Source organism: Cygnus olor, chromosome 2 (assembly GCF_009769625.2).
Source record: "Cygnus olor isolate bCygOlo1 chromosome 2, bCygOlo1.pri.v2, whole genome shotgun sequence".
Lineage (NCBI taxonomy): Eukaryota > Metazoa > Chordata > Aves > Anseriformes > Anatidae > Cygnus > Cygnus olor.
In genome coordinates this window covers 44,892,016-44,916,198 of record NC_049170.1, presented here as the reverse complement: position 1 = coordinate 44,916,198, position 24,183 = coordinate 44,892,016, and the positions used below count along the sequence as shown (strand labels likewise).

At 43.7% G+C, this 24,183-nt stretch overlaps 2 protein-coding genes across 4 annotated transcripts in view; one reads left to right on the top strand and one right to left on the bottom strand.

The window, feature by feature from the left end:
• Positions 1 to 11,365, top strand: part of ZNRF2 (zinc and ring finger 2) — a 55,812-nt gene extending 44,447 nt beyond the window's left edge. Inside the window, exons 3-5 of the mRNA XM_040548388.1 lie at positions 6,892 to 6,997; positions 8,784 to 8,861; positions 10,044 to 11,365. Of these exons, the coding sequence (XP_040404322.1) occupies positions 6,892 to 6,997; positions 8,784 to 8,841 (164 nt within the window). The 3' untranslated portion in view covers positions 8,842 to 8,861; positions 10,044 to 11,365. The remainder of the gene's footprint in view (positions 1 to 6,891; positions 6,998 to 8,783; positions 8,862 to 10,043) is intronic.
• The window catches only part of NOD1 (nucleotide binding oligomerization domain containing 1), a 37,553-nt gene continuing 23,411 nt past the window's right edge, over positions 10,042 to 24,183 (bottom strand). For all 3 annotated transcript variants that reach the window (XM_040548383.1, XM_040548385.1, XM_040548384.1), the window contains 2 exons: positions 23,455 to 23,538; positions 10,042 to 21,879 (listed from right to left, as the gene is read on the bottom strand). In XM_040548383.1, coding sequence (XP_040404317.1) covers positions 21,807 to 21,879; positions 23,455 to 23,538 — 157 coding nt within the window. In that variant the 3' untranslated portion in view covers positions 10,042 to 21,806. The remainder of the gene's footprint in view (positions 21,880 to 23,454; positions 23,539 to 24,183) is intronic.

The following is a 24,183-nucleotide window of genomic DNA, read 5'->3' as shown; positions in this document are numbered from 1 at the left end:
CCAAATGCTTTGTTGGTATTTGAGGAAGTGTCACATTTTCTGTAGCTGGTTGGTTTTAGGAGAGGTTTTGTTTTTGTACATTGTCGTGGGGAAGGTGGTTTCAGATTGGTTAAGTTCAGAGTATTACCGTGCAAGTTGTGCAATTGTGTTTGAAGCTGTGTTTGTTGGAAATGCATGGAAAGTGGCAATGTGTACGTGGTTGAGTAGCACTTGGATATTAGTGGTTTTTTTCAGCAGAATAAGAAGGAACTTGAATTAAAGTTACTCAATAAAGCTGAATTCTGAACTACCGTGCGCTCAGGTTTCTGCTGTTGTAAATGTTGAAAATCACTTAGCTGAGGCTCTAGTAAAAGCACTAGACTTCAAAAATCATACCTTTTATTATTTGAGCTACAGAGACGAATAAGAATTGTTTCTGGTCAAGAACCCACTGTTTCTTCAGAAGGTTCGTTCCTTGCTGAGGGCAGGGCAAAGTGTAATTTCTAGCTGCAGAGAACAGCTTCATCGGTGAGCCAAGCCAACGTATTCAGCTGTGCCTCGCTAAGTCTGCTCTCAGAGCCTATAGCTTGGGAAGCTTGGAGGGAGAAAATCAGCATCTTTTGCAGTGACAACTGAATGATCTTCCCCCTGCTACTTAGGGCCCACTGAGCAGTAAAGAATCAGCTGTCCTTCAGAGTCTTTCTGCCTCCGTTTTTGAGCTCTGCAGCAGAGGGCTGACCTGGTCATTCAAGAATGATCCCCAGCTGCAGAATGCTGAATCAAAGATGTTCCCCTTGTCCAGCCCCAGTACGAAAGCAAGGGCAGCATTTCAAAGAAGCTGCTTTCTTTTGTAGTGCTGAGGATGGACCAGGAGAGAAGGCTTTTACCTGCAGTCAGTATGATGTTGTAAGGATAGTTCCTGAGCTTCCTGAGAGAAGCATGCCCTGCACAATGGCCCCTTTCCCTTCCATTCCTGTGCTCACTTCTCACAAGGATATTAACCCCGAATAAGAAGGCTGTCCATTGTGTTTGTACCTGATAGTGGCTAATTATGTTAATCTTCATCTCCTTTCTCCAGCGTCTGCATTGTAACTATAAATGAAATGAGATGATGTGGGGTGATAAGGCAGGAAAGTAGAAAAAGTAGGCCTAGAAAGAATGATGTTTTGGGGGAAATGGGTGTGCAGAGGAGAAAAACGTACTAGTAAATAGAATCACAGAATATCCTGAGTTGGAAGGGACCCACAAGGATTGTCAAGTCCAACTCGTGGCTCCATACGGGACCACCTAAAAACCAAACCCTAGGTCTCAGAGCATTGTCCAAATACTTCTTGAACTCTGACAGGCTCAGTACTGTGACCAGTGCCATGGGGAGCCTGTTGCAGTGCCCGACCACCCTTTGGGTGAAGAACCTTTCCCTAACAGCCAGCCAGACCCTCCCCTGTCCCAGCTCCATGCCATTCCCTCGGGTCCTGTCGCTGTCCCCAGAGAGCAGAGCTCAGCGCCTGCCCCTCCGCTCCCCTCGTGAGGGAGCTGCAGGCCACCATGAGGCCTCCCCTCAGTCTGCTCTGCTCTGGGCTGAACAAACCAAGGGACCTCAACCGCTCCTCATACATCTTGTCCTCTAGACCCTCCACCATCTTTATAGCCCTCCTTTGGACATTCTAATAGTTTTATGTCCTTCTTATATCGTGGTGCCCAACACTGCACACAGTGCCGTGCCTGACACACCCCAGGACAGGGCGGGCCCTCTTGGCTGCCAGTGCAGCTGGAAAGAGTGTGTGTGAGGGGGGGAAATAGATGCAGGTGGGAGTCAATAAAATAAATAAAAATAAAAATAAAAATAAAGTCAATAACGTGCTCTAACAGTGTGTTAATCCCATACACCTACTTGCTGGCTACCAAATAGTTACCTGTGGAAAGTGTAGGTTCAGTTGGTCTGCTTGTTTTTGTAACTGTATAAGGAAATACTTTGGATCTTCCCAGAAGGCAACGTTAGTAAAAGTATAGAATAAATTCTGCAATGTGAATGAATTAATGAAATTTGTGCAAAGAAATGTTGGATTCCAGATGTCTAGAGCTTGATGTATTGTTTACCTTTAAAAAAAACAACACACAAGTCTCTAGTACTTAACTGAAAGAGTTTTAGTGATCAGTAACAAAAAATGAATGAATGTGTAACATATATGGTAATATGCTGTTTAATGAAGTTTCATTAAGGTTTTTAAACCCCTTAAGGCTCTTATTTTGCCAGTTTTAATGCTGCTAAGATACTGTTCAGAAGGTGTATTCCAAACAGTTTCAGTCATATTCATGATAGGGTGTGCTTTAGTGTTCTCTTCACTGTTAAGCTACCTGTGGTGGCAACTTCTACAGAAATTTAAGCTTATAAGTGTTTGGAAAAAACCGTTGATATTTAAAAAATAAAAAATAAAATCACACTTAGATCGAAGGTCTTTCTAATTTGTGTTCCACTGAATGACTAGAGAGAAACAAAATACTGCAGCTGCAAGGTGATATCTCCCCAAGCGCAGCCTTCATGATTTGACTCAGGGTTTCCTGAGTCTAGAGCTACTTCTATCTGCATTTGAAAAACAGAAACAGAAAGCGGTAGCACACATTTAAATGATTTCATGCATGGGGTATGTATTGCATGTGCTTTTGCAGTCCTCAGTTTAAAGACAGACTACTTCATCATGGGCATTGCCTATAATTTTAACCATGGCTGAGCTGGTGGCTTTGGTAATTTTTAGATATATTTTTCAAAAGTTCTAGGAAATGTTTTTAATCAAATTTATGTACAAAGTTGCCAGGATGATTGTATTTTAGATTACTGCGTATCTAGCTACAAATGCTCAAGTGGAATAGAAATTATTTTTCAGTAAAGATAAAAGTAGGATTCTGGAAGGAAAAATTACTGACAATCAAAAGTTAAAATACTAGTCCTATTAAGCAGGGATAGTGGAGAAAGAAGTATTTGAGCAGACACAGGAGGGAAGTACTCTGCTCTTTTGCCAGATTTCATCTTTGACACCAGTCTTGGGCTAGTGAGTGCTTGTTGCAATAGCTGGGAAGGTGGAGGAGTGTTTACCTCCTGTTTGGTGTGAGGCAGATGGATGTGGGGGTGTGGTGAGTGTTTGTGTATGTATGCATGTGTGGGCGAAATGGAAAAATGTGGCTTCTGCTCATTTCCTCTTCCCACTTCCATTTAGGTAATACACTGATATGAATGTTTTAACCATAACATTGGTGAGATCTCAAACTGTTCTTTTTTTCTCCTTTCTCTTTTTTTTCTCCTTTCTCTTTTTTTTCTCCTTTCTCTTTTTTTTCTCCTTTCTCTTTTTTCTCCTTTCTCTTTTTTCTCCTTTCTCTCTTTTTTTCTCCTTTCTCTTTTTTCTCCTTTCTCTTTTTTCTCCTTTCTCTTTTTTCTCCTTTCTCTTTTTTTCTCCTAAAAAAAAAAAAGATAAAACAAATAATATGCATCTGATGAATCACTGCACTACAAGAAATTATGAAAACAAAAAAGTTGTTCAGACTGCAGTGGTTCTATGTGAAATCATTTACACATTTTTCCGTAACAGATGCATTTAAAAGTCAGTGGTAAATGGCCACCTAAGTGACTTCAATCTGGTGTAAGCCAGTGTTTGTACAGGACAGGGCTGTATGAAATAAGTACAGAAGAAAGCCTGACTGGGTCCAGGTCAAACAGTTTATTTTTCCCCTCCTGTTTATCTGGGACTGGTGATCTGAATCACATCAAATTGTGAAAATGGAGTCAGTCTAAAAGTGTGGCATGTCCTTGAACAATTCGGTATTGGTGTTGCCACTCTCCATGTGTGATCAGTTGTAGAGTAGTTGCATCGGTTTGGACTCTGTTGGCGGGCAGTGCCAAGTTGCTCTTGGGCATTCATAACAGTTGGGTATTTTGTGCGTATTTCTTCAGTACTTACTTTTCCTCTTGTGTGAGAGCCTGACAGGATCCACAAGGTGACACAAGAAGTGCAGAATGCTAACTTGGTGGTGTTTAAGAGGAAGAAGGCCATTGAAACCAATTAACAAAACCTTTCCCACCTACTCCAGCTGTGACAGAACCATGCTGGGTTTCCAAAGCCGCATTCAGCGTTTACACCAGCTCCTCCTGGCATGACTGTGTCAAGCGTGGTGTGCACCTAACAGCAGCATCCCAGCGGGAAAGTCAGGGCTGAAGCCAGGGAGGGGGGCAAGGTGTTTGCCTGGGGCTTGCTCAGTAGGGCGAGTACTGGCAAGAGGGAGACTAATGGCATCTGGGGAGAGTATGGGAGGACTGGAGGAAAGAAAAGGACTCTCAGACACTTAGGCCAGGGATAGTGGGAGATAAAAATGTTTAAATTGGCATCTTGTCCTGGTGCTAGCCAAAAGGTGCAGAATCTTCTCAAAATGCTCAGCAGGAGGTCTGACCCAAACATTGTGAAGTCTGGGGAGCATGTGATAAGCCAGACACGTACAATAGAGAATGATGCAAAAGCAGTTCACGGGAATGTTTTCTGTTATAAATTTTATTATTACTGGACAGCATTTTAATTTTTGTCATCAAAGCTTGTCTAAATGCTTCCCTCTTGAGAGCGCTGAGGAAAGGAGCCTAAGGATTAATTCACTGGAGGTGTCTTAGTGCCGTTTTGTTTTGGGCACCAATTGCTGATAAAGTAACTCTGGAAAAAATGATTTTTATTAAGTGAGCTCTGTGTATATGGTAAGTGCTTGAATTATTTATGGCACTTCTTCCTGTAACCCAGCTGTAGGAAGAGTAGATGTGCTTATAGGACTTTTGGCAAAGTATTTGAACAAACAGGCAGTCTAAGAGGGTAGTGTCTGAGAGCCTCGGGCAAAGATTAATATCTCTGTACCAGGACAATACTGTCTGTACAGTCTTTGTCTCCTGGTGTCAGATGTTTTCATATCTTTTCATACAAAAAAAAAAAATAGACAAGAAAGTATTTATCCATAGCACCTTCTTCAGGGCAGGTTCTTAGTGTCAGGATTTTGTAACAACAGATGAGTTTTTAAGAGCTTTTGCATTGTTTTAAATTGCTTTTCTTCTTTGGTTCATGGATGCTTACGACTTCTGGTAGAAAAAAAGAAGCAATTTCTTAAAAGAATACCTACAAATAATATTACTGTGTGTAAAATACATTTTTTAATTTTCTTCACTGTGGTATGTGTGTATTATTTTTTGAGGGGGTATTTTTTCTTTATAACAGTTCATCTCACGTTAGATATTCTTCACATATCCCCATGAAGATGCCACACACGTGGCATTATACTGCATTTTTAGCATAACCAATGAATATAGCAGGGACTGAAACAAGTACCCTTTTAGAAACCCAAGCGCCTGCAAGACAGTGCGCTACAGTTCCTGGAGAAACAAGGTAGACACGATTTCATGCATCTTCATTTCACTTGTTCTGGCAGTGATGGCTCTTTAGCTGTATGTTCGTCATTTTCTGTCTGCTTGGAAAGTCACAGTGACAAGTATTGGAGACACTGGAGAGCATACCTTAAAGATGATGGTTTCTTGGTCGTACCAGGGAATCACAGTCTCCACAAACAGTCCCATTAGGCTCCTTTTGGTTACAAAGGGGAAACTTTTCCCCAGAAGCTGCAGAAATTCAAACACGCGGTCCTTACTTTGCCAAGTGTGCACAGTTCTGGTCTGCCAGAGATTGCTTGGTTGCTGTGTGGTCCCCTTTTGGTAACAGTGCGCTGCGTGAGGTCGCTTCTAACCAATGCTCTTAACCTGCTTCTGGCAAACTGGGCCTTATGTGACCTCCTGGTTTATGTTGTGCTAAGGCTGAATTGTGCATCCCGCCTTCTGGCTGAGAGCAGTGTCCAAGAGAGAAGGTTTTTATTCAAAATATTTTCCCAGAAACTTCTGTTTGAAAGCCAACTCTTATGCATTCCTAGTAACTTAGTTTTTCCTCATTTCTTTTGGGACTTGGTAATGCTGCAAGAAATGAATATCGCCTGGAATTTAGGGTCTTCAGCACTGATCTTTCCCTGATGGAAAACTTTCATTCCTATTGCCAACAGTCAGATAATTACATTGAGGAAAAGGTAGATGGGATGTAGTAGAACATGCTGATGTGATGTGAGAAGGGGAGGCAGAAGATGTGAAATAAGAGTACTGGAGAGGCTGGTAAAAGTTAGAGAAAGCCAGATATATAGAAGAGAGAAGAGTGGGATAGTAGAAGAAAGCAAATGACAGGCTGTGTTTAGAGGGAGGAAATTAATAAAATCTGTACCCAGTAAATTAACGTCAGTGTCTCGTCCAGAGAAACGTTATTTTTGAGCTTGGACTTAACTTCTATAGTGACAACTGAACATGGAGAGGAGGGGACAGCTGAGCAAAACCCACCCAGAATGAATCCTCAGAGCCCTGGAGGCACTAGGTGCCATCTGGATGATGGCACCATCTGGATGATGGTACCAACTTCTTCCAGGGCTTGGCTCTTGGGGTCAGCAGCACAGCTTGTGTATGCAGCAGCTGTGTGGTTCAGAGCTCAGGTTTCCCAGTTCAGATCAGAGCAATCTGTGTGGTGGGATGTGCATCTGCTGAGAGAGTATAAACACCAAAGGATTACTGGCTGTTGATGATAGCTACCCCTCTTCTCCATGTGGTTGTCTTCCTACAGGACTTCATTTTGAGCTACAGCAGTGTTTAGGCAAGAAACTGAATCATAACCATACTTTAATTTGAGCTGTTGTCTCCCATTAGGAATCTTCTGTCACCTGGCATGTGTGAATGAACCTCACCTTGAGAGGGCTTTCTGCAGGTTAAGAAGTATCTTCTGTAGCTGTCCTTGATGTTATGAATAGAGAACACTTCCCTTGTTGTAGTCTGCTTTTTAACTGTTCAATCTTGTGCTCTTTCTTCAGAGGACGTGCTGAGTAAAGATACTGGGGAGTGTGCAATATGCCTGGAAGAGCTGCAGCAAGGAGATACTATAGCACGGCTGCCTTGCCTCTGCATATATCATAAAGGGCAAGTATTCCTCACGATGTAGACAGAATTCCAGAAGGTTGCATTTATGGGGTAACTTCACTAAAACCTAATTGCCTTTTACACTTCAAACAAACAAAAAATGAGCAGTAACAACCCTGAAGATGAATTTTAAATACCATCTTTCTGCACTTCCCCTAGTGTAATTTCCACCAGTGTATTTGAAGTCATCTTCTCCTACTGTAGTCTTCTGTCACTTTCATGAAAAGTCCACAGGAAAAAAGAAATAAGGTGAAATCACCTGTGTGGGGAAGGAGTGCACATCGTAGCTGTTTAGCTTAGGTTGTGTGTATTTATGTTATAACAGTTTTGTCAAATGCTAGAAGGCATGAGAGGGAGCACATTTTAAACCTGTTTCGTACTTATTTTCACAAATGTAACTACAGCAAGTAAGATGTCAATGAATGATGTAAGACAATAGCCTTAGAATCATTAAGGTTGGAAAAGACCTCCAAGATCACCTGGTCCAACCATCCCCCTACCACCAATGTCACCTACTAAACGATGTCCCTAAGCACCACGTCCAGCCTTTCCTTTAACATCCCCAGGGACGGTGACTCGACCACCTCCCTGGGCAACCCATCCCAATGTCTGACTGATGGAAGCCCACAAGCCATCATCTGAGCCATGTATGCGTTTCAGAAAGAAGCAAGAGGTTGAGGCTGGATATCCATTTCCAAATAGTCCCACGGGACATGTCAGTGACTCACTGTGATCCCAGACACTCTTCTGCTCCCCATGGTTTTCTGTGGGCTTCAGGCAAGGAAGTACCTGCAGTGGTCTGTCCAGCTGGATCCCTGACCATCTGCCAGCTCCTGAAGTTGGCCTCAGAAAGCCGCCTGGTCACACCTTTACCAGTTGTGGCATGCAACATTCACTTTGGGCTTCCCCTCATCTCTACATGCACCACCTGACACAAAAAGCTGGCAGCGACTGCAGGGAAGGTGCAGCAGGAGGCGTGACACCTCCTGCCCTGCTGACCTTCACCGACTTGCCATGGGAACACACGAACTCCCTACTGCACACAGGGTGGTTTGGCTGCTGGGCCAACACAAACAGCCCAGCAGCATTGCCCTGTCTGTTCCGGGGAGAAGAGAACCAGCCACCTGTGGCACCGTTAGCCTGGGCTGAGCGTGAATAGTGGGACCCATTCTGGGCACAGAGGAGTCCTGCCATGAGGTGGGCACCTCACCAGAGATCTTCTAGCCATAGGCCTCCTCTGCAGGATAAGTCACAAATGCTTGCTCAAATGTTTTGTCAATGCAATTCTGGACATCAAATTCATAATTTCAAAAGGAAATGTACATTTCCCCAAAAATAAATAATTAGATAGATAAAAGAAAGTTGGGTTTCCAGTTAAATCTAAAGAGTTTCTTATTTGAGTTGCCAAATCCAAAATGTTTGGGAAATTTGGAGAATTGAAAAAAAAAAAAAAAAGTTTTGGACAGCTGGCTAAATAATTGGTAAAATGCTTCCCTAGCAGATTTTAACACTTAAGATATTTAGCTGTTCAACGGTGTTTAATATCCAAATACAACTGTGGTTTAGGGTTATTAAGTTTTCAAGGAATGTTGAAATATATTCTCTGTGAATATATAAAGATGTTGAGTGTGTACATGGATGTGTGTAGATACATATAATTCTTTGTTAATATAAAATCCAACCATTTGTGGAAATTATGAAATACCTATTTATATGCATTTCTTACTGCTAAATGTTACTGGGATTTTCATGTCAATTGTTTTCATTTTTGTCTTGCATCCAACAGCTGCATAGATGAATGGTTTGAAGTAAATAGATCTTGCCCTGAGCATCCATCAGATTAAGAGAAGATTCATGTTTTTAGGTAATATTTCTTTTCAGACATGTACATTTCAACAACAAATATTTTGATTATCTGAAATAACTCTCGATGCTATTTTCTTAATTTGTGAATTTGCTACTGTGTCTCAGAACAGCGATGTTAATCAGTAAGTAATGACGTATATTACAATATGTAAAAGGTTTCTGCATCCTTATATGGTGTGGTCTGAAATGGTGTATTTCATTTTTAGTACTGGAAAGTGGCAAGTCAGTGCCAATGAAGTTTTAGCATTAACTTTTAAAGAGTATTTTTTCTGTGGAAATGAAACAAGATCAAAATAATACAATCGTTTAATTTTGGGTTGTTCCACGAGTACTGGCATTTATTTCTGACAGAAAGCTTTTGGAATCATAAAAGAAAAAAAAAGTTGAAATTAGGTATTTTCAAAACCACTTTCATTTTAATGCATTCCAGAATGTTTTGTTTTTTTTTAAAAAAGTTAACATGTTCCCATCTATCCCATCCCACAGAGGTTCACATTTTTCCAGCTTATGTTTGGTGTTAATCATTTCAGATCTGCAATCAGTGTCAAAGGTTTAAAGGATAGGTTTATTCTTTCAGTTGACTAGTTCTAAATCTTTATCTTGCATTAAACTATTGCCCCCAAGCATTGCAAAACACCGACACTCATCATAATTCTTAAAGGAATGGATATCTGAAATTCTGGTCGGCAAGTTAAGGTTTGTTTTTGTTGTTCTGCTAGAGATTTAGGGGAAAAAAAAGTCTGAAGACCTCATTGCTGGCATTTGTCTGTTCACGTGTTTCACCTTGCTTCACGAGTCTGTGTTGCAGGTCACATTGCAGTGGTATGATTGTTGAAGGGGTAGCAGAGAAAACATGAGGGAAGATATCCTGCTACAGGGATGATTACTTTAACCTCAGGGCCTATGTTAGCTGAAATTGATAAACACATTTCCTGCGCTGCACTCAACAAATGAATGGTGAAAGAAGCCCACATGCCGCTTATGAGCACGTTTGTCTCCAAATGTTCATGGATGTGTAGTCTCATGTTAAACCCTTGTTTTTTCACAGCAGAGATGGTGATAATTGGGGGTTTTAGGAAAAAGGGGAAGGAAAACACAGTGTTTGTGTTCATGCTGTTTCTGTGTATTATATATTGAAGTAGCTGAAATGCTGATACTTTGTCTTCTGCTTTTTCAACAGCTGCTTCCACTGATCAGAAAACATAGGAGATCTGCGGTTCCCTTGCTGAACACAGCGTGCCTGGCTTGAGACTTAACTGTTCTTTGTGGCTGAAAAAGGCAAAGATGGACAGTGACATGAAAAAAGCATTGCAGACACCAGTAGTGCTCAGTATACCAAACACTCATGCAAAGGACACACAGGGATTTTGAAAATGCTGCACATTCTGTAACAATCTACTCCCCACAGACATTATTGACACTCTTTTGTATTGAAGGCCAAAGTTCCTAACTTCAGCCTAACTTCTGGTTCTGTGAAGAAGCGGGTTATTGGACATGTTTCCTGCTGCCTCAAGTGGAAGCCGAGACGTTCGATACATGCTATCTGAGACCCTTGCAGGAGGGTGGCCCCATTTTTAAATGGGGACGTTTTCACCTTCTCATTGGCTGAAGAAGAGTAAATGGCAAATTAGATGTAATCTAACAGTGTGACCTTATTTACTGAATTCACACCCTGTTTTATGTTCTTCACTTTTACAAGAACAGAAAACAAACTTCTCTGCATAGGAATACTATATTTCAAAATTTTGTAACTAAACCTTTGTCACAATGCAGTCCAAAGAGTAAAACTGGGACAGGTAACTAATTTATATTGATCAAGCTATAGGGATTGTTGAAATCTGCACATTGTATTGCTATTTAAGAAACTAAAACTTCTCTTTTACTGCTTGTGAGTAAAAACAAAACAAAAAAAATGCAGCAAAGCAAAATCTTACAGCTATGCAACTTTTTTTTTAAATAGGAAAAAAGAAGAATTACCAATTTTAAGTGCTGCCAGTTAAGGTAATTTGTTTAACGGGTATTTTTTTAAAAATGTTTCAGGTAATTATTTTATTGTACTACTCTCATCTCCAGGCTGCCTCCTGAGGTGGAAATGAATAACTACAAATGTGGGCACAGCAAGAGTGTTTTTTTTTTTTTTTTTAATAGGCATGGGTGAGATAACATCAAGGTGGGAATTGTGTTTAATTTTTAAAACACGTATGTGCAAGTTTTTCTTTGTTTCCTTGTTTGAATGTTTTATCTGATGGCAGGATTTGTAGTACTTTGCATCTAAATCATTGGTCTCTTCATGTGGAGGCTAGCATTTGACAGTGTGGTTTTTCGTTCTTTTTTTAGAGGCACCTGCATTTGTTTAATTTATTATTATTTTACTGTATTATATTAGTATAACCAGGGCTCCATGAAACACCGGTTGTCTCTGGGGGGTACACCAAGTAAAACTGTGGTTAAGTATTAGTTCCCATAAGGTATTACAGTTCAAAAAAAGAAAAAAAAATAAGACAAAAAACTGGAACAGATATCAGGGCTTAGAAGAGTACTTTTTATATCAAGAATTAATCCTAGTAGTATCTGAATTTCACAGTACAGGGAAGAGTTTATGAATATTTATTCCTGACAGCAGTTTTAGTGGGTTTCAGTAGCGAAAATAAATTGCACACTTCAAACGTCTTTCTTGTACATACATAATTCTGCTGTTCTTCTTTTGTTTAAATACATATTTCTCTCTGTTGCTACTGTGATTCATATCAAAAAGGGCAAAGAGCAGGAGCAACTGCTGCTATCCAGGAGAACAAGTGCAGTGCATGTTAATAGACTCTCCTGTCTTGCTTGCAGAGCAGTTCTTTCCTGGATAACAATTTTCCCCAAATGTTGCACTGTAAAATGCCATTGTTATGCTGCAAATCTAAAGGAGTCCAAACTAGATAATTTTCGTAATTGACGGTGCAGTTTCTACATTTTTGGGCTTGCATCACTGGTTTCAGCTGAACCTGTAGCTGTGGGGCCCTGCTGTATTCTCTTTTTCAGTGGGAGCAGAACCATTTTGTCACACTTTCAATTCTGTAGTCACATCACGTGTACAGTAGTTCCCTGTACAGATTCCTTTTTAGCCGAGAACCATTTGTGTTGCCTTGTATTGTCATAGGGGCTGGGGGGTAGGAGGGATTACAGCACCTGTAGTACTCAAGCAGTGGTGTTGCCTGCAGGCCCACTTTTCCAATGTTTTAAATTCCCGCTGTCTTCTGAAAGGAAAGCTTTCGCATTCACGTTGATTCGATGTTTGCTGTTGGCTTCACGCCTACAGAAACTCACCTGTAATATGTAAAGCGGGTAGGTTAGCATGTTGGTGTCCTGTGCTCCAAGGTCATAGATAGTCTTTGGCTGGGGGATTAAGTAGATAAATATTATAAATCTGTTTACTACTTAAGCTTGGTTTTGGTAGTTCATATTTCTAGTTCATTTACTGCTGTTTTGGGCACCTGGATTTCCTGTGTTCAGATGCAAGTAGGTGGTGTAAAGATCCAGCAGCTCTCACTGCTGTCCTACACGTAGGGCCGGTGTTTGAACAGCATGCCACTAGCTGTCGCGTCGATGCGTGGTTTTGCAGGCAGGAGTCTGCTCCTGCTTCCATCAGAGTTGCAGTACTTTGGTTTGTTTGAGGAACTGATACGAGGCCGGCCCTAGATGATGGTTTTGCATTCTTGGTACTTATAAATTTCTTCTGAAAGGCTAAGGTAGGTTTTCTTCTATCAAAACTTGTAATATAGACCAAGCCAGGAGTGACCCTGGAAGCATGAGACTGATGCTTGGGTTTGAAAATGCCTGTGGATATTCGCCTTCATAAGCTTTGTCACCAGCTACGTTGGCCAGCTGGAGACAACCATGCTGTAGACGTAGCTGAAATAACAGGCAACACTTTCGTTTTAGAAACGTCCTTGCAGTGGTCCTGAGTCATTGTGCTTCAGAAGGGGGAAATAAACACCAAACAAGTCCTGTGTCTCAGTCAAGGAATCCCACACTTGTCCACGAGAAGCAATAACTAAAATTACACTGCGATATGCTTCTTTGCCTGTAAATATATTAAGATTGCCAATTCTGTGCTGTTTTGGAGTATTTTCTGTCATCTGGCCTATATCTTCCCCAAGTACGTAAGGGTGTGAAATGATTCCCATACTCAGGTCTGCCATAAACATGCTGCTTGCCAGAAGGGGAAGAGTAGACTCAACACTGTCTTGAAATGTGAGGTTTTTCTGAGCTCGTCACATACCCGTGTATCTTGAGTGGCAACTTGTGTTCAGAAGTTCGTAGTGGAGGTGGCTGTGATTTGGTTTGTACATAACTGCCCTCCATACAATGCCAAGAGAGCCGTGCTACTGTCAGCGCAGGGCACTGATTGCCCTGTCTCTTATAAATCGCTCTCTCTAATATCGTTTTCCTTTGGAAGTAGTTAGCTAGTTTTCTTTCGACATGTTTGTTAGGTGGTGAATTCAGTGGGAAAAGGAAAAACTATGAAGCACACTGCATATTTGTGGTATTTTATTTTTGGGAAGAATAAAGCGTAAAACAGATGGTCTTATTTGTAATCAATTTAATTTTCATATTCCAGGGTAAGTGTACTGCAGTATATTGAAATGGAAAATGTGTAAGTAATGTACAAAGATGTGGGTGGGTACTTGTGACCTTTATTTTCTCTCCCTGCTCCCCCCCTTTATGGTGTAAAGGGGTTTTTATGACTTAAACAATCTCCAGGTTTATATATCTGTCCTAGTTCCTAACGCTAGGAGCACTGGCTTTTTAATTAAGTCTTTGCTGAAAGACTGGAGAGCTGGTAAAACTGACTCCCAGCAAAAGTGAGAAAGATCATTTTTATTCAGAAATGTGGATCTTTGTGCTGGTGCTTATAGACGTGTAATGCCTAATACATGAGATGTGTTTATGGCTGCTTTTGGTGCACCACCTTTTCCATTCGAGGGCTTCAGAAACTTACTGCGTGTCTTCTGTGTTCCACCAAAACAAGGGAACATGGCACTCAAATGCTACTAACATCTCTAAGGAGACAGCAACAAAACGTATGTTGGTTTTGATGCAGGCCATGACATCTCCGAGTTTGTGAATTTTAGCTGCTTTGTCACATGAAAGAGAACATTTGTGCACAAGTTTGGTATTGTAGTTTTGTATCTGCTAATTCTGTATGTACGGTTGGGAGTTTCCTGCTGAGAGACTCCCATACACCGGGGAATGCAGAAATGCCACCATGGGATCTTCCAGCTCACTTTGCCAGTGGAGGACTGTCTTAGTTCTTGATGAGTGTTGTATTTTCTAATTCACTTTCCACCCCGCCAAGCTTAAAAGCCATTTTAGTATAAATTTCTTCCCTTGTTTGTAGCTGAAGGCGTGCTACATTTTAGGGCCATATCCCCATTGGAAATCCTTTCAATTGGCACCAGCAAAATTAAAGTAAGAGACTGTGGTTGAAAGAGGAGGGCTTGTTATGAGTTTTGCTACAAACCAGCCAAACGTTTTTTTTTTCCTTTAGCAGCATCATCAGCTTGTACCACTTAACCTTGTGTCACTCAAAATAATCTGTGAGAGAAACAGAACTGTGTTCAGTGTTTGTTTCCTAAATATAAAACTAATGCGATGTTTCTCCAATATAAATTAACTTGTTTCTAAAATCAAACTGAGGATCTTTTAGCCTACTGGGGGGGAACAAAAAACAAAAAAACAGTCTTGACTCTCTCAAGTTGCATTTGGTTATCTTCTGAGTGCTGCCCTACCCAGTCTGCTTGGCTGCCCAACCCACTGTATAGTGTTCTGGAAAGTAATTTCTTACTTAAATGCGTCAGAGCTGATGATGGGGCAAACCGTAAAACGACCTCGTACAGCGTTACCAGTTGCTGAAGACTTGCTCAGATAAAGCGTTGCGGGAATATCCTGCACCTGGAAAAGGTTAGACGTGGCTCTGGCTTTGATCTAATAGGTTGCCAGTGTACAATAACTGGAAGGCAGCAAGCCAGCTAGCTGCCGATCCTTCTGGCAGCTTTTAATCTATTTATGTATGTTTGAGAGACTTTTGCCCTTGAGTGTGCTTTGGCAAAGATTTTGCAATGATAAGTAGGATTTGCTCGATACTGGCAGAGTTTCAAATGTAAGTAACCCAATGTTGCAAGTACATAATCTGTTGCTGAATCCTGTTCCTCTTGTTTTTCCCTCAAATCTGCCCTTTTCCTTGCTAATTTGTTACACGTAATAGGAAACACTTCTCCACATAACTGGTCACGAGCTCCCAAGGTGCGAAATGCTAACAGGAAGAGACATCAAAGCATGATTCTGTGATCTTCCTGTATGTATTAAGATGAAGCTGAAGTATTCATTGCTGCACAGTCAGAAGTTCTCTTCCAGCTGATATTGCCAAAGTACTCGAACTTTCAAGGAAGAAAGGAGGTGGCTCAGCTGCCGGGGGGTTGCTTTAAGGAACTGCTTAATTTTAAAAGCTGCGGTGATCCAGCATTCACCTTCTTACTTGACTGAGAGTCTCATTCTAGCTCTCCCTTACCATTTGGCAGGCGTACCTGCTGCTAGAGAGTGCAGTCTGTGTTCCCCCTTCCCTACGCCTCTCCCCACAGAGCTAACCCTGCCCACAGAGCGCAGTGCTAGCTCCTGGGATGCCACACGTACGTGCAGTGGTAATGGACAAGATGTCTTCCTTCATTACCCTGAGCAGAAATCGGAATGTAATTTGCAATGTCTAATGTAAAACGTGTTTGTATTTCCTTTTTTTTTTTTTTTTTTCAATTGAGCAGTATGATTGCAAGTTGACTTAAGTTGTTCTGAGGTACTCTTTTCAATGGTCTGCCAGTACATAATCATGAATGAAAATATTTTTTTATTGATTTTTAGGTTGTATGTTAACATTCCATTCATGTAAAATATGTACAAATATATGTAATAAATCTTTTGAAGCACAGTTTTCTTCACACTTCCAGGTGATTTTGGTTGTAAAGTATTGGATGAGGCACTGCCGTGGCGGGGCAGAGCTGCCATGTGTCTGTGCTACAGGCCAAACTGAAAGTGGAGGAAGAGAAATGTGTAGACCCAGCTCGAAGGGCAGCGGGCTCTCCTGTCTGTCTGAGGCCCTGCAGGTGGGGATCTCGACCCTCGGGGCCAGCCTTAAGGCTGTCAGAGCCCCTCTGCCCCTCGTGGGGCCTGCTGCAGGGCAGGCCCTCATCCTGCTAGCTCAGAGCTGGCAGCCTGCTGGTTGATGTCTCCTGCGGCAATTCTTCACAGACATGGAGGCCTTCAAGACCAGCCAGGTCTGGAGATGGAAAATTCATGTGGGCAGCTTAAAAAACAACGCAACTCAAAACCAACACAAACCACACACGAAACTGCTCCCCCTCTTTTTTCTCATTGCCTCCAAAGGGGACCGCAGCTACCCAACTCGTCGGCGTTGCCTCCGGCACTGTGTGCGGTGGGTGGGCAGCTGCAGGCGCTGAAGGCCTGACCCCATCATTACTCCATGTCTCCGGGGACCTGTGGCCCCCGCTGGAAAGCAGCGAGCCCAAGGCAGAGGAGCTGCTGGGGGAGGCGTTGGATTCCCCCCTAGTCCCAGTCAGGGGACGAGCTGTGGGTGCTCTGAGCAGAACTGGAGCGCATTACATGTGTGGGTGGTGAAAATGAAAGGAGTTCGCTCCGCAGGCAGGAAGCACCTTCATACGGCCGCGCGTCAGCTCAACCCAGCAGGTGCTGCTCCCAGCTGGGCCATCGGCATGGTGGCAAGATGTCTCCGAGGCTGGCTGTCCTTCCTCGCTTTGCTCTGCCTGTGAGAGCAGCCTTCTGGAGCGGCTGGGGTCGCTCAGCCCCTTGTTAAAGCCTGGCAAGAGTTTACAACCCTTGCAGCTCTCTCCTTGGGAGATGAGGGGTTTAATGCGTGAATTGTTCTAGTCCGCAGCAAGACAGTTGGATGTAGTTACTAAGGAACATGTTCCTATCTCTTCCTAGTGTAACTTTCTTTTTTTTCTCCTGATTGCCTTCTGGGAAGCCTGAATTCTCCTTCACTGCCAGTAATTCATACGTTTTCCTCCTCTGTCTTCGGCATGTGAAACGGGAGCTGTATTATGGGAGCAGTGGCTAATTAGTTAGCGCCAGGCTTGGCCTCGCGTCAGGAAAATCCGCTGGAAATGAGTCCGTTTTGGTAGGTGCGGGATTTTGGGTGTGAAACATAGATCTGTGGAGCCAGTTGGTATCGCGTTCACCTCATGGCTCTGCTGTGAGCCACTGTGTGTGTGCGGGGCCTGACACGGGCATGGCCAGCATTAGCTGCTGGACACCGCATCCCTTGGAGCAGCAAGGGGAGCAAAACGTGTGGCCAAGGAGCAGGGAGAGAGCAGGAAGGGTCCCCTTCAGCAGCTGGAGCTAAACGGGGATGTTTACTCTCCCCTGGGATTCTCAATGCCCTGAGCTGAAGGGCCTCGTGCTCCTTCCGGGGCTACCCGTGAGGAGCCATGTCCGTGCCCTAGCGGGTGTGGGCTGGAGCCCCGCGTGCACCTCCAGCAGCTTGGTCACGGACCTGGCCCTGTGCCCCCTGGGGGGAGAGGTGCCCACATCCAGAAAGGTGAGGCCGCAGCAGGACCCTGCTCACGCCCGGACAATGGGCAGCCCTCGCAGAAGCTGAGCGGGACAGGGTTTTCCAGGCCTCGCTTAATAAAGCATCTGTTTTCTGAGGGGGATGAGATCAGGGACGCGTGGGGGCAGGGAGGAGGGTTTGACATAAATAAATAATTGTATGAAGCCCATGGTCGGTTGACGCAAGATGACTCACTCCTCATAAAGGCGAGAGAATAGGGGAGGCAGACGTTAAAAGCCAGGGGAAGGGCCCTCAGCTGAGTGCGGTGGGAGCTGCAGGTGCTTGGTGCCTCTCCGGGCTCAGCCCCCTGCATTTTGAGTCACACTCTGTGTCAGGCTCCTGCCCTGCTTTTCCTTTTCACCCTGGTTACAGACTTCTTTGTTTGAACACGCGTTTAAATTTTAACCAAGACGTTTGTCTCCTCCCCTCCCTTCCTCGCTGATTCTTTAAGCAGGTTTCAAATGCTGGGAAAAGGAAAGGAACAAAGTCTCTGTCTGCCCCAGACTGGCTCCGTCACCGACCAGAAAGTCCCACCATGGGGCCATGCTGCAGTGGGGTCTCCTCCTCTGCCCCAGCGGACCGGTGGCTTGTTAGGAGGAAAGCTCTTTCAAGTCACCTGTGCCAGGATTCACATCTGCTAAATTCAGGATTAAAGAGGCTGGCAGGTAGCAGGGGCATGAACACTTGACGGCTTCATTTGCGCCAGTCCACGAGCTCCAAGTCTGCGGCTCATGAGGCTTTCGCAGCTGATTAAGTTGCTGCCTCCTGTGTGCAGGCTGAAGCCCAGGATGCAAGCGGCGGGGCGTAATTTAGTTGTTTGCAAAGGGTTTGCTAGGGCTTGAGCTCTGGTGCTCTTCTCCACAAGAGCCAACCTGCAGAGAGGGACAGGCTCTGTGCAAGGGCTGGTTTGGTCCCGTCTGCGGTCACTCCTCTGCGCTGATGGAAGTGGCCATGTTGTGGGCACCGTTCTTCATGAAGATGCCTGACTCCAGGCTCATCTGCACTGCACACAGTTGGCCGGTGGTGCTCAGCTTGCACAAAAACCATCCCTCTGTTATCCTTCGGGCCCCTAGGGGCTGGCAGGAAGGGCTGTGTGTGGGGGCCCTGCTGCATGGCACATCTGAGTCCTGGAGTGCAGAAGGCAGCTCCCAGCCTGGCCTCCGTTTTCTTCCAGCTCAGTCCTGGTATTCTGTTTCTACCTTCTGAAGCAAGATTCAACTCTTTCATGTGCAGCTGCCGCTTTTTGCTTCTAAGAACTGTTTTATCAGTTGAGAAGTCCGTGGCTCCACGCATGGCCGAGCAAGCAAGCAGCTCTGCTGGGCTGCCAGGGCCCCCCCTGCACACTCTGCAGCCCCATGCTGCCAGCACACAGCAAACCCTTGCATGTGCTCAGGGACCTGCCAGCACAACACCTAGTGTGTAAGCACCGTGCCAGGGCGATGGGAGCCGTCTCAGCATGGCTTCTGATGGCTGGAGACACAGTTCTAGCACCCAGCTAGCACACGAAACTCTCAGCGACTCATCCTTTCCCAAAGCACTGGTGGTGTGTGACCAGAATGTGAAACCACAGCGTTGCAACGGACCTCTCAAGGGCTGCTGTATTATCCCATCACTGCCAGTGCTTGCATGCTGCTCACACCAGCCAAATACGCGTGGTGCACGCTCCCACCAGCAGGAGTTCACCCCAGCAGTGCGTGGAAACACAGCGAGCTCCTGCAGCAGGCCTGGCAGCAGAGTTGCTGTACGTACCCCTGAGTCACTCGAGGTTTCCTTCAGTGCTGTGACCAGGCTGCACTCGCTGCCTCAGCAGTCCCTTGTGAGCACCTTTCTCCAGCTGTGACAGCTCTTCGCTGGCTTCGGCAGCCAGAATTAGGCTGTCACGTTTCTGTCTTGAGCTAGCCAAGTGTCTGCTTGACGCTGCTTCAGCAAAGCCAAAGAACTTGCAGGCAGCCTGTTGGAGTTCTTTAAAAAGCTGTTTATTATCACAGCAGACAAGTAGAAAAAAACATAATGCTGCATACAGAGAACGTCTTCACAAATTACAAGCAAGTCTTAAAAAGTTACAGTTGTGTCTGTGTTCCAGTAAACATGGCTCTCGCTGCAAACCGCAAAAGTGTTGATCAGAAGCTCCCTGCAAGTAGTCTGGTAAGACTACAAAGAAAGAAATGCAGCCCCAAGTGCTGTGCCAACAAAGTAGGACACTCAAGCAGCCCCCGAGCAGTTTCGCCAGCCCCAGCATCCCAGAGCTGTGACGCGACTCGGGAGCAGGGTGCTGGGAAACCTCTCGGTTGTCAGAGCCAGACTCAGCTGGACCCAGACCTTTGGGCCAGCCCAGAAGAGCTCTTGCAACCTGAAATCTTCCCTGAAACCAAGGGGGTGTGACTGGCACAGAAAACAAGCAACTAATTCAATGATTAGAGCAAACTGGGAGCACTCTGCCAACACAGGCAAGTGACAGCTCTGGGGAAGGCCCTTCTCGCCCTGGTGTCTCCTCCCTTCGTAAGATAAACCAGGAACAAGATTTTGACGAGGTGCACGGGTGTCTGATTTGTTGAAGTGACTGAGAAAGCTTTAAAGTCCTGGTTTTGGCAGATGTTTTTGCAACTGAAATCCAGCTCATATGTAACTGTGCCCTTTTGCTTCAGTAAACAAATGGCTCAGGTGCAGAAATCATTCACTGACTTTCCTCTGGCACAGTCTGAAAGCTTCATCTGCCTGCCTCCATCTAAAAAAAATCAGTGCTGATAGCATGGGCAGGGACGAAAAGTCACTGAAAAATAATTACTAGGTTGTTTTTAATCTTTTTTTTTTTCTTTAAACTGCTTATTTTGTGAAAAGCTTTATGAGTATTGTAAAATATGTTAAGGAGCTGTAAAGAGCAGACAGAACTGAGAACTGGTAAAGGTCTGCTACCAAGCAGGAAAAGGAGAAAACCTATAGAGAAAGCCTTTTTTTGGTTAGTCAAGAAATTTTGTGGGTTAGTCAGCAACTGCAGAATCATTTCTCAAAGTTTTAGGGGGACAACAGCATGGCAGAAGGAAGGAAGCTGGATCGTGCTTTTCCATTTTCGGCTCTTTGTAAGCAGTGTAAGGTAGAATTTGAGATTCCCCTTATGAAGAATGCCTAATATGCACCAAGAAATAAATATCAAGCACCCTGCTTCTCTGTAAACTGATTTCTTTTAAGGCTTTCTAAAGTAACATTCTCTAAACGCTAATTACTTTGGAAGGGGACAGTGTTTTCTTGCTGGTCCTTATCATTGCTACGTGCACCTTGCCTTGTGCTTAGCACTAGTTGACGCATAGGATAAAAAGTTTCCAAGCAAATCTCAGTGCTTTTTTGTGCTTACGTGTTGCTGGGAGAAGGGATTTCCACTTGACGCAATTGATTTTCAATTGTCCTTTCTCCCCCCTGAAGCTAGGCAACTTCATATTGGTGTATTGCCACCAGCACAGTGTCTAGGCCAAGAGCCAAGGCAATGAACAGCCTGCTAATTAATTTTTCACATTTATCTCCAGACCCTCTCCCCAGAACAAATACTGTGAGAGCAGGAGGTGGCAGTTTCTATGCAGCCCTCAGGAAATTTTAAGCAAAAGTGTTTTACTGCCAGTATTATGATTCTGCAGCGATGGTAGTAAGGTTTTCTGCTTGTGTAAAAGAACATGTATTGGTTTCAATAGGGAAAAAAAAAAGATTATTGAAGGTAATCTGAATCTCACGTATCCATTTATCAAAAAAAAAAAAAGAAAATATGGTGCCTACAACTACTGTTTTCCAGTGGGAAAATGAAGGCCTCATTTCTAGGCAGTAGAAGAGGATTCATGCTGATAGCATCGGTTCCATGCAACTATTACAGCCAGTTTATGTTTGCAGTAAGACCATCGTTTTCAGTTATGAAGCAGATAATACTGTGAGCTTGTGGAGTCTGGGCATCTTGCACCCCTTCTCGTGTACGTGTGTGTATAAATAAGTTAGAGATTATTTACATCAGTGTACAGAATAAATCTAAACTCAGTTACCCAAATCCATATACCTGCTCCTCGATTTGGTCTGTTAGCACTTTGCGTTTCATCTTCAAAGCAGGATACAGACATGAATTATTTACCAAGGCAACTTCCCACTCACCGAAAGGATTAAGAATTGCGAGCAGGGTAAGGGATGGAGCCGAGGGAGCGCAGCTTGCTCATAAAAACGCAGCTAATCACATCTCTCTCTCCTGCCACGAGTACTGCTGGTTTATGCCTTTATAAACTCTGTAGTCCAAGTGTAGGAGCAGTCTTTGTAACATGAAGCTTGTCAAAATGGCAAAGTCCTCACTCAGAAGCAAATGATCCGCTCTTCATTTTCAAAAGCTTTGGCTTCTTCTTGGCTTATCAGGTTCCCGTTCAAACTGTTGGAGAGGGATAATAAAAGGGATGTGAAAGAGAGGCAGTGATTGTGCCCATCTTCTGTTTTTCCAAGGTTTTGGAGCAGAAATCAAAACTCGGCGATGCTGTGTGAGCTGTGAGCTTCCCAAGGGTGCGTGCTTGGGAACAGCCTAAAACGGGCAGGCTGCAGCACTGCTGCTCCCACTGCACACACAAGGAGCAAGGCTACTTCTTCAGAAAGAAAAACAGAACACCTAAACTTCATTAAATTGATTGTTCCCGCATGCTGGCTACCCATCTGCTTGCATTTCTGCATTGCTTCTGAAGGCTGACAGAACTGGGGGTCGATTTCTGTGTGTTCATTTTGAGAAGTCTTGGCCATGAGCATCAGGGTACAAGAACCCTACGCTGCTAGGAGCAGAATGTCAGGTTGACAGGACTGTTATGAAAAGCAGCACAGAGCTGACAAAGGTTCTTACCATGCAGTGGGCTAAAGAAATTTGTATTGTCTTCACAGCCTTTTGTGTCTTCCATGACAGCAAAGGAAGAAAACCCGTAAGTACTCAGACATTATTAATCTGAAATGACTTAGGGCAAAATTTTCAAATCTGGCTACGCTGATATTTATGTCCCTGAAAATAAGCAGCCTGCTAAGTGCAGTTTTCATAAATGATGAATACCATTAAACCACCAAGATTTATGAAAATATTAGAGTTAAACACCTCTCAAAATCCAGGCAAGAATCAAAAGACAGAGTTCGGTTTGAAAATTCAGAATGACTCAAGTGGGAATTGAGGCCTCCTTTGTAGATGACAGCTGACGCTGGCCTTTGAAAAAAAGCATCTTTTCCACATCTCCAGGGAAGCCACTAGTCAGATAGTGAGTCATTGTCTTTCCAAGCAAGAATCCAGTGTCCTTTCACTAAAACAAATATGTATTTTTAAAAATAAATTTCAGGTTCAATAATATAGGAGCAGCAGTGCTAAAACCAGCACCACTCTATTGACTCCCGAGCTCCCTGAGGTAAGGGAAGGAATGTGGTATTTGGCTTTATGCCTTATAACGCGCATGCGTGACTGGGTGATGCCTACCTAATCTAAAACAAGCAAATCTTACAAAAAAGTTAATCTCCTTGTAGCTTAGCACTTTTCAGGTGTCTGGAGCACTGCCCGAAGAAAAATCCTAGCACAAATTATATGAACCAAATTAGTAATGCTAATTAAATGTAACCATCTCCTGCTTCTTGGGATTTAACTCCTGAGAAGCATGAACACATTAAGAAGTTTGAAAAAAAAAATCATGAAAAGCAAACTTGTCTAGAAATTTAGCCCCTAATTCTGCAAACATATGCATTCAGTGAGTCGGTGATACAGACAGATAGGAACTCACAAAACTTTTTGACATTCATAACACGCAGGGAAGTGTTTCAATGACAGAGGCTTTTTACCTCTTTGAAACCTGCAGCTGGATCTACAGCCCCTGCCTCACATAAACTTGCTTGATTTTTTAATTTTTTTAAGGCTGGAAAGTTAATGCCAGATGTGTTTTTGAAGGGAAAGAAAGTTTACAAAGTGAGCCTTTGAGGAGAGGATCTTTACCAGACTTCTTTAATAGCCGTGTTCTCCTTGAGAGCTTCGCTGAGGTACTTCACCCCTTTGGCTGTAATTTGATTCTGGATAAGCCTAAAAAGAAAGCACTTCATATCAAACTTGCATGCAAACTATTTCACACCACATGCACAACCTAAGCTCAGCTTGACATCACGGAGCAAAGCTGTCAGTTTTGCCACAGAAAGGCAGTTGTGATTTCCATCCAGGAGGATGGTACCCAGCATTGGCCAAATGCCCCACAGATGCACTTTCGGAACCAGAGCCCGGAGCATCAATCGCTTCCTTTTAAGCCTGCATGTGGCCTCACTCTGTAGGTACTGAGCTGACATAGCTGACAGACTGCTGCTGAGAATTCTGGTACTGGTAAAGGATTGTGAGATTTGGACTCTAACTTCTTACTTAGCCCTGTGTTCTTATTAAGAACACTGTGAGCAGCATTTTTAAGTTATGTACAGAAAATTCTGAGTACAGAATCTGTGTAGGCCCAGTGTTTTAGCAGCTATGATCCAGAGCTTGCCAAATCCTCCTGTCTTGTTTATCAGACCAGCAAGATCCTTACGCATTGCATTTTGCTCTGGTATGAACAGGTGAAGTCATCTTAGCAGATATAAAGTATGCTAAATCTGAAATTAAGGGAAAAAGTACAAAAGATCTTCGAGCAGCACAGATGAAGAAGCAGTAGGTAATCCTTACTAACTACTGTTGGTCATAACCCTA